The sequence below is a fragment of the Myotis nattereri genome (assembly GCF_964212035.1).
Source record: "Myotis nattereri genome assembly, chromosome: 2".
In the NCBI taxonomy this organism is placed as follows: Eukaryota; Metazoa; Chordata; class Mammalia; order Chiroptera; family Vespertilionidae; genus Myotis; species Myotis nattereri.
Window position 1 is genome coordinate 209,587,101 of NC_138076.1, and position 15,278 is coordinate 209,602,378.

Genomic DNA, 15,278 nt, shown 5'->3' on the forward strand with positions numbered 1-15,278 from the left:
CAAGCATGTGTTTCTGGATATGCACCTCAAAACTTATACCATTTTAGAAGGACAAAGACATGAACTGCCCCAAAGCACAACATATCTCTAAAAGATGACTTGTGATTTTAGTGAATTCCTTCTAAAGCAGCATCATACATTTACCTTTTCCCCCTTTATGTACATAATTACAGAATTTAGGCAGACATGAGATTTATGTATGGAGTTCTCCACTTTTAATATTTGGTTAAACAAAATACATCTTCTGTAAACAAACCCAGCACAAGGCCAACAAAAACAGGTAGGGGAAGATAAAAGCAAGGAAAACAAAAAGCCTAGGGTCACCCCTTATGGGCATCAGGGTCAGGCCTGCTCCCTTCCTTAAAGGAAATAGGGCTTTTTGCCCTTAGGCATCAGCATGGGTCCCTGTTCCCAAGCACCAGAATTGGATATGAACAGAGAAACCAGCCCTGAAATGTTTAAGCGTCTTTGCATATCCCATTGGCTCATGGACTCCAAGTACATGGGGACTCCTTTGAAGGGCCACTTGCACAGGCGCGAGCACACTGGAGAGGTTTCCTCCTCTTCCGAGGAAATGGCTTACTATCTATCACTGACAGTGCCAATGGACCCAAGCTCCTGCTTCCGACCATCAGCAAGGCTGGCTGGAACTTCTGGCTGGTGGTGATTGGAATGTCATTGTGCAGGGATAAAGAGCTGTCTGTGGAGCCAAGCACGTCTGATGTAGAAAATGGTGCAAGAGATTGCAGTCAGTTGCTCAGACAGCGTAACGCAGTAGCCGCTTGGTGGCCTGTTACTCAGCATAAAAAACGGCCTTGTTGGATTGAAGATAAATGTGCAGAAAAAGTGCTGGTGTAAACATGCACTCCAGTCACAGTGGGGAGGAGAGCGCCTCAGCTTCATCCTGTTTCACTTGCTCAGGTTTGACATGCAAGCCCCAGGCTGGCTTTGCTGCTGGAGAGAAGTCTGGCTAGTGGAGCAGCTCTCAGGCCTGCCAAGACCATTGATCTGAAAGGCCTGGACGGGCCATCCCTGCCCGCCCGTCGGCCTTGCGGCAATACAACCACTTTGGAGACAAGCAGTGCTTCCCCTCCTCTCATGTTTTCCAAAGTTAGGAGAAAATGGGCCTACAACTATTTAAAGAGGTAGGGGTGGGTCAATTCTTCGTTGATTTGTAAAGAAAACTATAGAAAGATGACAGACCCAAGTCCTCTAACATAATACACATAACCACCTAACTTGAGGACTCTGCTCACTATAGTGACTCCCAGCCTAGGACTTCGATTCTAGCTGTTCTCTTCACAATACTTTCCTCACCCAACTGTTTTAAACTAGTGGAATTTGATGTCGAAGGCAGGCTCATTTTTTCCTGATTTGGTCAGAGTGGGCCAACAGGAAAAACTGCCCTTATGCTTATCTGGTGTCCCAGAGCCTCCTAACTTAATGAAATGGCAGGGACACTGCTGGATGAGGCAGACAGGTTGCCTATGCCCGGCTGGTTTCGGCCATGTCTTCTTAGGTATCTAGCTCACCCTGTCATGCTAGAATGCTGCAGGATTCAGCCACTCTGAAATAGTAGAGAACTTTTCATTATAAAACGACAAGAATAGCCATAAACCATCCTTAAAAATAGGATAAGGGAAGGCATTGAGGGTTGCAGATGGCATGATGTAGTGCTGCTGGGGTTGTCGAGATGGTTCCTGAGAGACCTTTGCTCTGGGTCCTTCAAACCAGTCACACGAGCTTTGCATGTCCTGTGTCTTCAGACCCACTAGTTGCCAGGAAAGGGGAAATGGAGGCAGCATCTCCAGGTAAGTCAGAGCAGCAGTGAACTCCAGCAGAGCCTCTGTCAAGTCCTCAGAGGAAAGGGAAAAATAAGCTAGGGGACACCCCCCCCCCTTTTTTCCTTGTCTCTTCGAATAAAACAAGGGTCTTCCATTGCTTGCCCTAAGCACAGAGTTCCTACCTTCCTTCCTTTCCCAGGAATGAGTAACGTTGGTTGGTTCTTGTAACATTTCACACCTCTGGCCTATTGCACACTGTCAAATCTGAGGGAAAAACCCGATGAGATGTCTGGGGAAGTGGCAAGGGCAGACCCAATGTATAGGGCACAGCACATCATGGAGGATTTAGGGGTCGAGGTGAGGGAAGCTTGGCAGAACTGTTACATATCAGCCCTCCAACTCTGACGGGCCTCCACCTCTTCTGGTACCACCAGCAGGAGTTCACAGTTCTTCCCTCGCAAATGATGTTTTAAAAATTTCCTATTGGGGGAAAAATACATGAGAGAGAGAATGAGATGCTGTTAAAATGGCAAATTCCAGTCTTGGGGCCGTATGTTCACCAGTAACCTCATCAATTTATACCCTTGACAATCCTAAAAAACACCCCCATGGTGATCTGCTCTTGGTGGGTTCCACTTTTGGTTACCCCTCAATCTGTCTAAGATTTCCAATATGAATTTCTGCTCCTATTATTGCTTAAAGTAGCTAGCTCTGTGACAAACAGCCAGCCGAAAGGACTTCTAATTGTGTGTGTGTGTGTGGGGGGGGGGGGTTGGGGGCGTTCTTCTTTGGGACGTTTAGTTCTCTCTGCCCTGAATGTCTTCCTTCCTCTGAACTGGCAGCTATACTGTCACAGCCAAGTGTAGATAAAATGACAAGGCCAGTCCTGCCAGACCAGAAGATCAGTGTCCCAGGAGCTGGAGCTTCATGGACTATCAGAGATTCAGGTCTTTCAAATCTGAGACCCTATGATTCTGAGTGAGGCAGGGAGAGGTCCAAGCAGCCAGGGATTTCAGGTCCTTTGCCAAATAATGAGAGAGGAGCCATAGGAGCCCACCCAGCACAACAGCCACCACGGCACCTGAGCTCGCTCTCGCCTCCAATCCACTCGGGCGTCTTCAGCTTGGAGTCCAGGTTGTAGTAGGCACCGCCCACCTCTCGAACACAGATCCAGTGCTGCCTTTTGAGAGGCAACTTCAGTGGACCCCAGCTCAGGCTGGAGGGCAGATTCATGATGAAGCCCATGACATTAGTGAGAGCAATGGCACTGACATCCCTGCAGAAGAGGAACGGTGTCAAGTCCCCTGGCTGTCACACAACTGGCCTCCTACCTCCCCACGCAGCCTCTGCGTGCCAGTTCTCCTCAAGTCAAGCCAGGTTCAGATTACCTGCGCTTGTCCCACCAAACAGCTTCATAGCCTTTGGTCTGAAGTGCTGCCATAATGACGTTCACATCGTAGTTCCCATTTCCCAGCATGCTCTTCTTGTGGGGGGTCACCATGGTGTTTGGAGACAACCTACAGATGTGAAAGGAGGACTGAGACTTGTTGATCTGCTTAAGGCCTCCTGAGCCTGCACTACCAGAGACAGCACTTTAGGCCACTGTCCCCCAGAAGTTTGTTTACCCCATTCAAGTAAACTAACCAAGCTTCCAACCAAGTATTCTGCAGGCTGGGCTCTTACTGTCCAAGGATTACTTCTTTTTTAATGTAAAATAATAATTTACGACTGGCTGGTGTGGCTCAGTGGTTGAGTGTCAACCTATAAACCAGGAGGTCACCGTTTGATTTCTGGTCAGGACACATGCCCGGGGTTGCTGGGCTCCATACCTGGTAGAGGGCGTACAGGAGGCAGTCGATCAATGATTCTCTCTCATCACTGATGTTTTTAACTCTCTTTCTCTCTCTCTCCCCCTCTCTGGAATCAACAAAAATATAATAATAGTAATAATAATAATTCAGCAGGGATGGAGCCTCTTTGCCTGTCATTTAGAAAGTGTGTCAATGAACACAAAGTGTTCCATGAAGGCGTCTCATTTATCCCCAGCCTACCCATTTCTGCCGCCTTTTCCTTGCTGATTTCTCTGCCCTGACAAAAGCCAATGGAAAATAGTATTTGATATTTTCATTTACACGGGTAGTATTTGTTACTGTTTTTTTATATTTAAGTGCTTTCCACTTAAAGCTTACACACTTGATAATCATTAATCATTTAATACTCAGGCCTACAGGAGCCCAGGCAGGTAACATAAATGTATGAATTGGGGCCAGGTATAAAGCAATAAAATGGAGTAAGGCCTAAATGAAACTGCATGCATGACCCATGTAAAGCATTCCAAATATACATGTGTATGTGTAAAATACTTAAGGATTTTTAAAAATTAAAACACAAAGAATCAATTGAAAGAAATTTTTGTGCCAAACACAACTGCAGTCTGGCTTGCTCACCCAGCTGAAAGAATTTCTGGCCAGGCCTCTTAGCCACTCCTTCCCCTCAAGGCAAGGTCAGTTGTGAGGCGTTTCCGGTCCTATCACTTTGTTTCATAGGCTTGCCAGGCCAGGACCCGAGGAAAGGCCATCTTGAAGGAAAGGGCAGCACGTGCGCAGGAGGGAGTGTGGAATAAATGTGGAGCTGTCACCCTGCTCAGTGGTGCTCAGTGCTTACGCGTTGGCCTCAAGAGTCTTGGGTTCGATTCCTGGTCAAGGGCATATACCCGGTTTGCAGGTTCGATCCTGGGGCTATCAGGGCGAGTGCTGGAAGCAACCAAACAATGTGTCTCTCACACTGATGTTTCTCCTTCTCTTTCTCCCCCACTCCCCTTCCTCCCTTCCACTCTCTAAAAATCAAGGGGAAAAATATCCTCAGGTGAGGATTAATAACAACAACAAAAAGCAGAGATAGGAGCTGCTAAATGCCATCTCCAAAAGAGAATGGAGACTTTAAGTCAATTCTAAAAACTTAAAAAATCTTATAAAAAGTAAAAAACTTGAACAAAAATAGAATCAGACATAGAAGCATGGAACAGATCATCTAATGCAGTGGTTCACAACCTTCCTAATGCCGCGACACTTTAATACAGTTCCTCATGTTGTGGGGACCCCCAACCGTAAAATTGTTTTCGTTGCTACTTCATAACTAATTTTGCTACTGTTATGACTCGTAATGTAAATATCTGATATGCAGGATGTATTTTCATTGTTACAAATTGAACATAATTAAAGCATAGTGATTAATCACAAAAACAATATGTAATTATATATGTGTCTTCCAATGGTCTTAGGCGACCCCTGTGAAAGGATCATTCAACCCCTAAAGGGGTCGCGACCCACAGGTTGAGAACCGCTGATCTAACCTCAGAGAAGGCAGGGGAGGGGGAAGGGTAAGAGATCAACCAAAGGACTTGGATGCATGCAAATAAGCATAACCCATGGACACAGACAGTAGGAGGGTGAGGGCATGTGCTGGGGGGTGGGAACAGCAGGGAAGAGGTCAATGGGGGAAAAAGGAGACATATGTAATACTTTAAACAATAAATAATTTAAATTTTTTTAAAAAAGTAAAAAACTTCTCTATATACAGCAAACATACCAGATCATTTTTTCAGCATAAAACATATTCCTGCCACTGCTTAAACCCTCTAATGGCTCCCCAAACACTTAAATACAACCTAACACTACTTCCTCTGGCCTGCAAGGCCCTGGGGTCCTGCTGACCTCATTGCACCTCTTACCACACAGACCTCTGCTACTTGAGCACACCAGCTTTCTCACCGAGGGCCTTTGTACTCAATGGCTGCCACTATCTGGAATACTCTTCCCCTAGATCAGCGGTTCTCAGCCTGTGGGTCGTGACCCCTTTGGGGATCGAACAACCTTTTCACAGGGGTTGCCTAAGAGCATCAGAAAACACATATATACATAATTAATTATTGTTTTTGTGATTAATCACTATGCTTTAATTATGTTCAATTTGTAGCAATGAAAATACATCCTGCATATCAGGTATTTACATGACGATTCATAACAGTAGCAAAATTAGTTATGAAGTAGCAACGAAAATAATTTTATGGTTGGGGGTCACCACAACGTGAGGAACTGTATTAAAGTGTCGCGGCATTAGGAAGGTTGAGAACCACTGCCCTAGATCATCACTTGGTCAGCTCGTTATTTGGGTCTCAAGTATTACTGCCTTAGATGCCTTTTCTGACAGTCCAAGCTTAGGTTTCTCCCAGTCACTTCCTATTGTATCTACCTGCTTTAATTACAGCCCTTGTTATTACTGGACATATCTTCTGTCTGTTTTCCCACACTACAATGACAGCAGGGGGCGCAGCGGCCTTCTCTATCCTGTGAATGTTACATCACCAGGGCTCAAAGAGTGCTTAAGGAGTGTTGTCGAAATGTTCTCTGTATTTATTTTATCTCTTTCCCTGAAAATAGCAGAGGACCCTTAAAATGAAAAGAGCTTATGTGCTTGTCTCCAGAACTAGCAAAAGGGTACCTGAAGACATTACATTCCACTCTGCAACCAAAATTTTTCTCTGTAATAACTACCATTTATTGGAAACTTCTGTGCCAAGCCCATGACATGCTTTCATATGTATCTAATTTAATCCTCACAATAAGCCCATAAGGCTATGAATTATTTACATTTTATAGGTTTAAAAAAACTAAAAAACAAAACAAAAACTAAAGTTTGAATGACTAATCCCTGATCACTTATCTGTCAAGTTTGAACAAGGATTCAAACTCAGATTTGTTGGAATCCAACGTGTGCCTGTGTGTTTTTTTTTAAATATGTCTTTATTAATTTCAGAGAGAGAAAGGACAAGGAGAGATAGATAGAAACATCAATGATGACAATCATTGACTGGCTGCCTCCTGCATGCCTCACACTGGGGATTGAACCTGCAACCTGGACATGTGCCCTGACTAGGAATCGAACCATGACCTCCTGGTTCAAAGGTTGATGCTTAACCCTGAGTCACACCAACTGGGCAGTTGTGCCTGTCTTATAGCAAGGACCCAAGAACAGAGTGGTGGTGGCAGCAGGTTGATAAGAGGAAAGGCCAGCTGAGCCCCTGGGGCCTGGGCTTGAAATGTAGCTTAATAGGACAAAGGCTCTAGGTGGGTTCTTGGGCACTTGGATTAAATGCAAAAGCATATGAAAAAAAGCCCAGCTCAAGAGAGATCCAGTTCCTTTCCTTTCACCAGTTTTTCAATAGCTTCTCATCCTTTCAGTGTAGTCTCTAGCCAGTGGATGCAGGGAAACTTCAACAAAGAAACTGCCGAGTCTTCCTCCTCTTTCACCACCTAAGTCCCTGCCAGGCTCAAACCTCAGAGCTGAGCTTTCCCAAGTGTGTTCCCAGAGGACCACAGAAAACATTCGATACAATGGCTGAATGAAACAAGAAAATAGGTTTCCTGCAAGTTTTCTTGAACCCCTAATGTGCTAGTATTCACCTTGAGTCTTGAGGACATGTTTGACCACATAAACGTTATTTCTGGCCTCTCCTCTTTCATCCTACTTTCTGTTCCAAGTCAAATCCTTTAGGCTCATCCTCGCATCCTATCTCCTCCATGGAATCTTTCCTGGCTCCTTTGTAATAGAAAAAGGAGGGAGATTGGGAGGAACTTCCATGCAGCATCAATGCCAATTGTGAGATTTAATCTCCATGCCTATTAGCTTATCTGTAAAAATGGCAATGATTCCTATCTTAGAGGACCACTGAAGAATGCAGTTTTTTTTTTTTTCATAAATGTGCAAACAAATAGTAAATTCCTGAAGGAAATGGCTCTTCTATTCTGTGTCCCTCACAGCTAGGCACTGGCAATTGAGTAAACATGTGTTGGTCAAACTGATCAATACAGGAAATGCCGAGGATGGCTTCCATCTCGTTCCCAGAGTGGTTATTTGAACAAGTGGGGCCTACCCAGTTTACCTACGACACTAGCACTTGCTTTTATGTTAATAGTTGTGTCAGCTACTTTTATAAGCTTTATCACTTAATCCTTCCAACAATCTCGAAATAGAGATCAATCCCATAGTGTAAATAAGAAAACTACGTACAAAGAGGTTATAATGATTTGCTCAGTCATGTACAGCTAGTGAGGGGCAGAGGTAGGATTCAACTTCCTAACTCTGAACAGCCTCCTGGATATTTCGATACACTGGCCCTGCTGAATTCCTTAAGATCCTGTTCTGTTTCAATCGATTGTTTTCTTGAGACTCCCTGGTAAATTCTTGTTCAGGACTGACTCTATTTAATTTAATTAGAAATTCTGGGCCACAAAGCAGGTTTCTCACTGTTGTCACAGCCAAGAGGTTGTTAGATCTGAAGTGATCTACAAGTGAGAAGATAGGCTCTAGTCCAGGTCTCACACCTCAGGTAAGTTCCAGGTCCTCTCGTGGTTGTCAGTGTGTCTGGCTATGCTGACGAGTTCAGATTTTAAAGAAAAGTAGATGTGGAGACATTCATTCATACTCCTTTTCTCCCATAATTATTTTCCTTTTTATCAGGTCTGAAGAGCTGTGACATTAGAAAATATGACTTCCTGATGTCTTTAAATTATTAAGTGTAAAGTACAGATCACAGAAGTACTCTGTAGTAGATGTTGGCCATGACGGTGATGGTGATGATGTTTGGCCCTTGGATGAGATAATTCAAATCTCTAGGGGTTAACACTTAACAACATCTTTTCTCAATTTACAACTACCATACCTTTACTTTTTAAAAAATTGATCTTAGAGAGAGGGAGGGAGAAAGAGAGAGAAACATCAATTGCCTTCTGCATGCACCCCCGCCTTTGGTGTATGAGACAAAACTCTAACCAACCGAGCCACAGCAGCCAGGGCACAACCACCAAACCTTTCTATGTGGCTCCTGCCTATTAAATGGCTCAGGGACCATTTAATAGGAAGGCAGGAGGACTTCCCCTCTATGGTAGGGAACGCTGGTTGCTCATCATTATCTACAATCTTTGTTTTTTCCAGGTTGCATTAGACTTTTTTCCCCTAGTACCAAGCTAATTTTCATCTATTTAGATTTTAGCAGCTATTTTGAGAGGGAAACACATACTTAGCTGCAAGAACATTTGATCATTGAAAAATTGAGATGAATCTAGTGAAAATGTTTGAGACCTGAGGATTTTCAAAATAACCTTGCAAAGCTGCTGCCTTATTTAACTTCTAAGTCCTTTCTTTTCAAAGCATAGATGTACATGATAAAATGAGATCAAATACCCACATGAATATTATTTCTATCTTTTCTCTAATTTCACATGTTGAAAACTGACCCTTTTCGTGCCTTTTTTTGCTATCACTGTAGACTACCACTGTCTCCAAATCTTGGACCCAGCCTGCCACACCTCTGACTCCTCTCTTCCTCGTCCCCATGTTGCTACCAAGTCATTAGCTTAGTTCTAAGTTCCTATTCATTTTTATTCCAAACATGAGTCATTTCATGGGCACAACTGTACGAAACTCCACCCTGCTTTTGTATTTCTCCTTTATCTGGCTAAAATTCAACTGCTACGAAGAACTTCCTTCTCAACAAATGGCATTAATGAAATTTTTTCTCATTTCTACTATTCATTAGTCACATCTTCACAAAAGTAAAGAACTTTAGATCTGGGAATTTAAAATTATCTAGTAAAACCTGTCAACTTTACGGTTCTTTCTGTTAGGACCCAAATAGATCATCTTTTCTTTTAGATTGTTCTAAATTCCATGCTTCTAATCAGAGTCTGTTCTCAAGGCCTGGCCAATGTGTATCTCCGAGATGTACCTCTCAGCGGCTGAATTCTTTTCAACTTGTTTTCTCTACAGTGCCCAGCAGTGCCTGGCACACTGCAGGCAGCCAGTAAATGTTTATTTAAAAAATTCAATTTTTTCTCTCTCACCTCTTTCTCCTTTGCTTTTTCCTCGAATCCCTTTCATGCCTTTTTTTTTTTTTTGGTTTCTATTCATCCACACAGAATCTTTCCATACAAAATAGTCTATATAGAATTCTTGGAGTGGGGACAGAGTATATTCTCTTTGTGTACAGAGTTGCTATTACTTTAAGGTGGATCTTTACATTGTGCTGCTAGGGAAGTGGGGAGTGTAGTACAATTTGCTAAAAGCAAGTTCTATTCCTTTAAAGCCAGGAATAGAACTCTGGCTCCATGTTAATGTTTATCAAGTATTTAGCATTCTTTCATTCAGGGAAAACAGCTTAAAGAGCCCCACTATTATTTACAGTTTATAATCGTAGTCCACATCTTTAGACCCAGACCCAACTTACTAGCAGAGTGAACAGCTACTGATGATATAATTGTTCTGACATTCCTTTCCAATACTCAGGGAGCCAACAGAGCAGTTAGGAGGCCCAGCAGTTACAAAGCTTGGGTCCAAATCTTGCCATTAATAGCTCTGTGCTGCCCTGATCGGTTTGGCTCAGTGGATAGAGCGTCGGCCTGGGGACTGAAGGGTCCCGGGTTTGATTCTGGTCAAGGGTATGTGCCTTGGTTGCGGGCACATCCCCAGTAGGGGGTGTGCAGGAGGCAGCTGATCGATGTGTCTCTCTCATCGATGTTTCTAACTCTCTATCCCTCTCCCTTCCTCTCTGTAAAAAATCAATAAAATGTATTTTTTTAAAAAAATAGCTCTGTGCCATGATTTTCTCATCTGAAAAAATGGGAAATAACAGAATCTACCTTTTAAAATCAATGTGAGGAATGACTTAACACAAGGAAACAGTGCTTTGCACAGAGTGAGCGTTCATCTGTGTTAGTGATTGTCATTTCAGATCGGGGCCAAATTTAAAGAAGTGAAAAACTTGTGAATGAACACACAGAATCTTGACTGTTGAAATTTACTAGTGAGTGAAACGGGGCAGATTGCTTAAACTGAATCCTTGGATCAATATAATAAGGTTGTTGCAAGATTGCTACATATTGCCCTAGTCGGTTTGGCTCAGTGGACAGAGCCTCTGACGGAGGACTGAAGGGTCCCAGGTTCGATTCCAGGCAAGAGCATGTACCTCAGTTGCATGCTGGACCACCGGCCCTGACTGGGGTGCATGTGGGAGGCAGCTAATCGATGTATCTTTCTCACATTGATGGTTCTCATTCTCTGTCTCACTCCCTCCCTTCCACTCTCTAAAAAAAAATTAATGGTGAGGATAACAAACAAAGATTGCTACATATTACCAAGTACTGTACAAAGCACATTCAACTAACTATTCACTGTGAGTCCTTTCCTTCTCCCTAGATTTAGGTTAGAAAATAATTCGCAAATATCCAATTAAAAAATATGAATTAAAAAAATATGAATGGCTAGTGAAAAGAAGCAGTGTAATGGATTGGCCTCCTTTCTACTCTTTTCAGTTTCATGACTTGATGATCTGAGACAAATTATCTCACTTGCCAGGGCCCGATTCCTGAAGAAAGGTAATTCTATTTGCCAGGTAATGGCCATAACGCAAATGACACATTTGCACCGCTAAGGCATAACTATGGTTATTATTGGCAGAGGAAAACAATTTACTCTCACTGTAATTTTGTCAACACCCTGGGATTAACATTCCTTTAAGAGAGGTCTATGGTTCTTTCAGGGTAAAAAGTCTACACCTATGTGGGGACCCTTTCCCCCTCCCTGTGTGGGAGTCCACTCTGTGGGACTCTTTCCCTCTCCCCATGGGGGAGTCTGTACTTGTTCTTCAATAAATCTCCACCTTTGCTATACTACAAAAAAAAAAAAAAAGTCTACACCTATGGACTTTCACCCCAAAATAGACTGTTTCCAGTTGTAATACAGGCCCTTATGGCGCAATAATTTTATCTCTGAGTGAAGGGAGAAAAGGGTCTTCTGAAACTGCCAATATGCACTGCTTAAAGAATTCTTCCGCTTTATCTGCACTGAGAGCCAGGAGGCCTTAACACTGTCTGGCTGGAGGAATCAGACAGGCTCACTGCTGTGGGCTGCAGACGTGCTGACATGATCTGATGATCTGAGATGTATTATCTCACCTGCCAGGGCCCCATTTCCTCAAGAGAATTCCTTCTGCAGGAACAAATTCTCAAACCCTTTGGTAAAAGAATTTCAGAACATCACAGCAGAGAGGGAAAAGCGGAACTTCTATCAACCTGTCAGATAGCATCAGTGAGAAAGGGTATCTAGAATGAAGTAAAAAAGGGAGGGGATCAAGAGTCAGCTTCACATCACGGCTTTGCTGCTTAGAAACTATTTGGACAAATTACCTGACCTTTCTGCCTGTTTCTCCATCAGTAAAACAAACAGGAGACCACTGTGGGGAGGCAGCACAAAACAGTATGTGAAAAGCACGAAGGCTAGCACATGGTCTCAAAGAAAGGCTGAGCCCTGTGTATACACCTTTCTTTCCTTTTTAAAAAGATATTTATTGATTTCAGAGAGCAAGAGGGAGCGAGAGATAGAAACATCAAGGATGAGAGAAAATCATTCACGGGCTGCCTCCTACACGCCCCCCACTGGGGATCGAGCCCACAACCCAGGCCTGTGCCCTGACCAGGAATGGAACTGACCGCCCAGTTCATAGACACCTTTCTAGAGAACCCACAACATCCCCTCTCCGGTGACAGGTGACTGAGCAGTACTCATCCGGGCCCCTCTAGACTGTTAGGTCCTGAGGGGCAGGACTCGAGAGGCATCAGACAGCACAGCGGTCACCGGTCACCGGTCACCGGCGCAGGCACACACCTCAACTCAGACTCGGCTCCACCTCTGGTGGCGTTTGCTACCCGGGCAAATCACCGCGCTCCTCTGGGCCCGGCCTTCATCTACGACAGGGAAGTAACAGCGTGTGTCCCTCGGCATTGCGGATGCTCTCAGCACCGCGCCTGGCCCGCCAGGGTGCAACGCAAAGGAGCGGCTCTCTCCCCCATCCTGCGTCCCTCACTTATCCCCGTTAACCGGATCCCGCTGGCGATGCTTTCGGTTGGAAGGTGTAAGGCGACGAGACGCCGCTCCACCCGCAGACACAGCAAAAAGTCCCCAGAAACCACGCAGCGGGGCCCTACCTCTGGAAAATCTCCTGCAGCGCCTCCCGGCTGAAGGCGCCGCTGTCCTGGAAGACGTTGTTGAGCGCGTGCAGGGCGCAGAGCTCGCGGCGCTGCTTCTCGTGGTAGATCCGGGGGGGCGCGGCCTGCGGCGGCTCCGGGGACTCGGACTTGGCCTTGTCTCCCCGCCAGGGCACGCAGCTCATGGTTCCCGCCGTGGGCTCCGGGGAGGGCTGAACACACCCCGCCCCCCGAGGAAGAGGGCGCGCTTCGCAGTCTGTCCGGATTCCTGAGGTCCACCTTAGTTTCCGGTGCCCATGATTTATGCTTTGTCACGGGGAGAAAGACGGGAATCACCAGGAAAAACAGCCCACCTCTTCTCGATAGAAAAGTAACTTCTGAATTAGTGTTTTTCACCACTAACGTCAAAGTGCAGAATTTTTAAAAAAAAACAACCATAGAAAAACCTAAGGCCTTGCTCCCTTCCCCCGCCCTCCCCACCCGCCCCCCTCGGGAAAAACCCCCACGGTTTTCTTGCTGTGTTTTCCTTTGTACGAGCCAACCGGGCCTCAGCGCAGGAAGACGGGGCGGACCCGGTCACACCGCTCCTTCTCTTCCATTTCTTCCGGGCCGCAGCGCCACTGACTCGGGAGGCAAGGCCCAGGTGGCGTATAAAACGCAAAAGCCGAGCAGCTAGCGAGGGCCGGCCGGCGTGGGAGGGCGGGCAGCGCCGGGGCCTCCGAGGCGCCTCTCCATGCCCGCGGGTGCGGTGGGCCCCGCGGGGCGCGAGCCGAGGCGGGCGCGACTCCCTCGGAAGCGCGGACTCTCACCTTCTCGCGCGGCCCTGCGGGGGAGACAACCCGGTCAGCGGCGGCGGTCGCACGGGCCCCGCGGAGGACCACGCGGGCCGGGAGGTGGCGCGGCGGGTCCGGCACCGGCCCGAGGGAAGGTCCTGCGCGGGGACGGGCCGACCCGCGAGGGGTGGAGCCCCACCATTCTCCTCACCCTCGGGGGCCCACCCGTCTCGCCGCCCCCACCCAGACCTCCCCGCCGGTCACGTGAGTGCCAGCCGCGGGGCCCTCCCGCACCCCCCCACACCCCGGCCCCCGCGCCCACTCGCGTCCGCGCCGCGGGCCGCCCCTCACCGCGGCCGGCCGCCCCCTGGACTGCGGGCCGCCACCTGGGCCGCGCTCCGGAGCGCGCGCACCTGAGCCCGCGCACCTGAGCCCAACGTCAGCGCCCACGCCCAGCGCGTGCTCCGGAAACGCCCTCCCGCGCCGCGCGGCCCCGCCCCGCCCCGCCGCGGCGTCACGTCGAGGGCAGCCTGACGTCACGGCGCAGCGGTGGGGGCCGCGGCCTCGCGCGCCGGCTGGCGGGCTCCTGTAGCGTTGGGAGACCGGGTCGGCGCGGGGTTTCTCCGCTCCGGGCCTCCCTGGGCTCGCTGGGCGGGGCGATTGCGGGAGTCCCGCCTCGGCGCCCGCCGCGCCCGGCCCGCCCCTCCCCCGGGCGTCGGCGCCGTCCCGGGCGGTGACCCAGCCCGCGGCGGCACTTGGCGGCCTCCCCACCCGCCCCTCTCGCCGGGCCGGGTTGGCTTAGGGCCTGAGCCCTTGGGCGGAGCGCTTCCGCCGCCCCGGCCCAGCTCCTCCCGCGCTGACCGCTCTGTGTTGGTCCAGCGAGCGGTTCGCCGGGGGATTGCAAAGCACCATCACGGCGCTCGGGCGCCCATTCTCTCGGGGAAGGGCCCCGCCGCGCCGCACTCCCGGGAGCGCCGAGGCTGTTCCGCTTCGAGCGGAGTGCGATCCGCGGCCCTCGGTGTCCCATTCGGTTCACTGCGCTCAGCCACGGTCTCGTCCCCCCGGCGGCAGCCTCGGAGCTCCCCTGGGCTTCCTGAGGCCCGTCCAGCGCATGGTGCGCCGGCAGGTAAACGCAGCCCCGCGTGGATTCCCCCCTCGGCTGCCCCGAGGGCATGTGGAAGGCAGGCATCACCACATACTCACTGTCCACCTGAGCTGCCCCCCTTTTGGAATTTTGTTCAGGAAATTGGAAAAACAATAAGAGATCACGCTTACTATTCCGTCCCTTCTTCAACCTGCTTCGACAGCACCCAACACCATTACACCCAACAGTTATCACTGAGCACGTTTGAGGGCCCACGAGGGGGTTGGGAGTCCTCCAGGCAACTTTTGGATTACCTTAAATGTTTGTAATTTGTAAGCCTGCTAAGGGTTACAGATATATTTACCTAAGATTAGTTATCGAGGCTTGCCAGCACTGTTCTAGGTGCTTCACAAATATAACCTTATTTTCCGCTGACTGTTCTGTGAGGTAGGTATTTTTTTTTTTCTTTTTAGAGGTGATAACTGACGCTCAGGTGAATTCACTTGCTCTAGGCCACATAGCTAGTAAGTAGTGGATCCAAATGGGAACGCAGGCTCTAACCAGGGGTGGGCAAACTACGGCCCGCGGGCCGGATCCG

The 15,278-nt window shown here is 47.9% G+C and overlaps 1 protein-coding gene across 2 annotated transcripts; it reads right to left on the reverse strand.

The window, feature by feature from the left end:
- Positions 1 to 187: 187 nt before the first annotated feature.
- JOSD1 (Josephin domain containing 1) lies at positions 188 to 14,065 on the reverse strand. 2 transcript variants are annotated; one of them, XM_081082731.1, is made up of 5 exons: positions 14,024 to 14,065; positions 12,824 to 13,646; positions 3,173 to 3,301; positions 2,866 to 3,060; positions 188 to 2,264 (listed from the first exon to the last, which is right to left on the reverse strand). In XM_081082731.1, exons 2-5 carry the CDS (start codon positions 13,006 to 13,008, stop codon positions 2,165 to 2,167), a joined length of 609 nt encoding a protein of 202 aa, XP_080938857.1. In that variant the 5' UTR covers positions 13,009 to 13,646; positions 14,024 to 14,065; the 3' UTR covers positions 188 to 2,164. The 2 variants fall into 2 exon arrangements, with proteins under 2 accessions (XP_080938857.1, XP_080938856.1); XM_081082730.1 differs by having other exon boundaries at positions 13,948 to 14,040.
- Between the last annotated feature and the right edge of the window lie 1,213 nt (positions 14,066 to 15,278).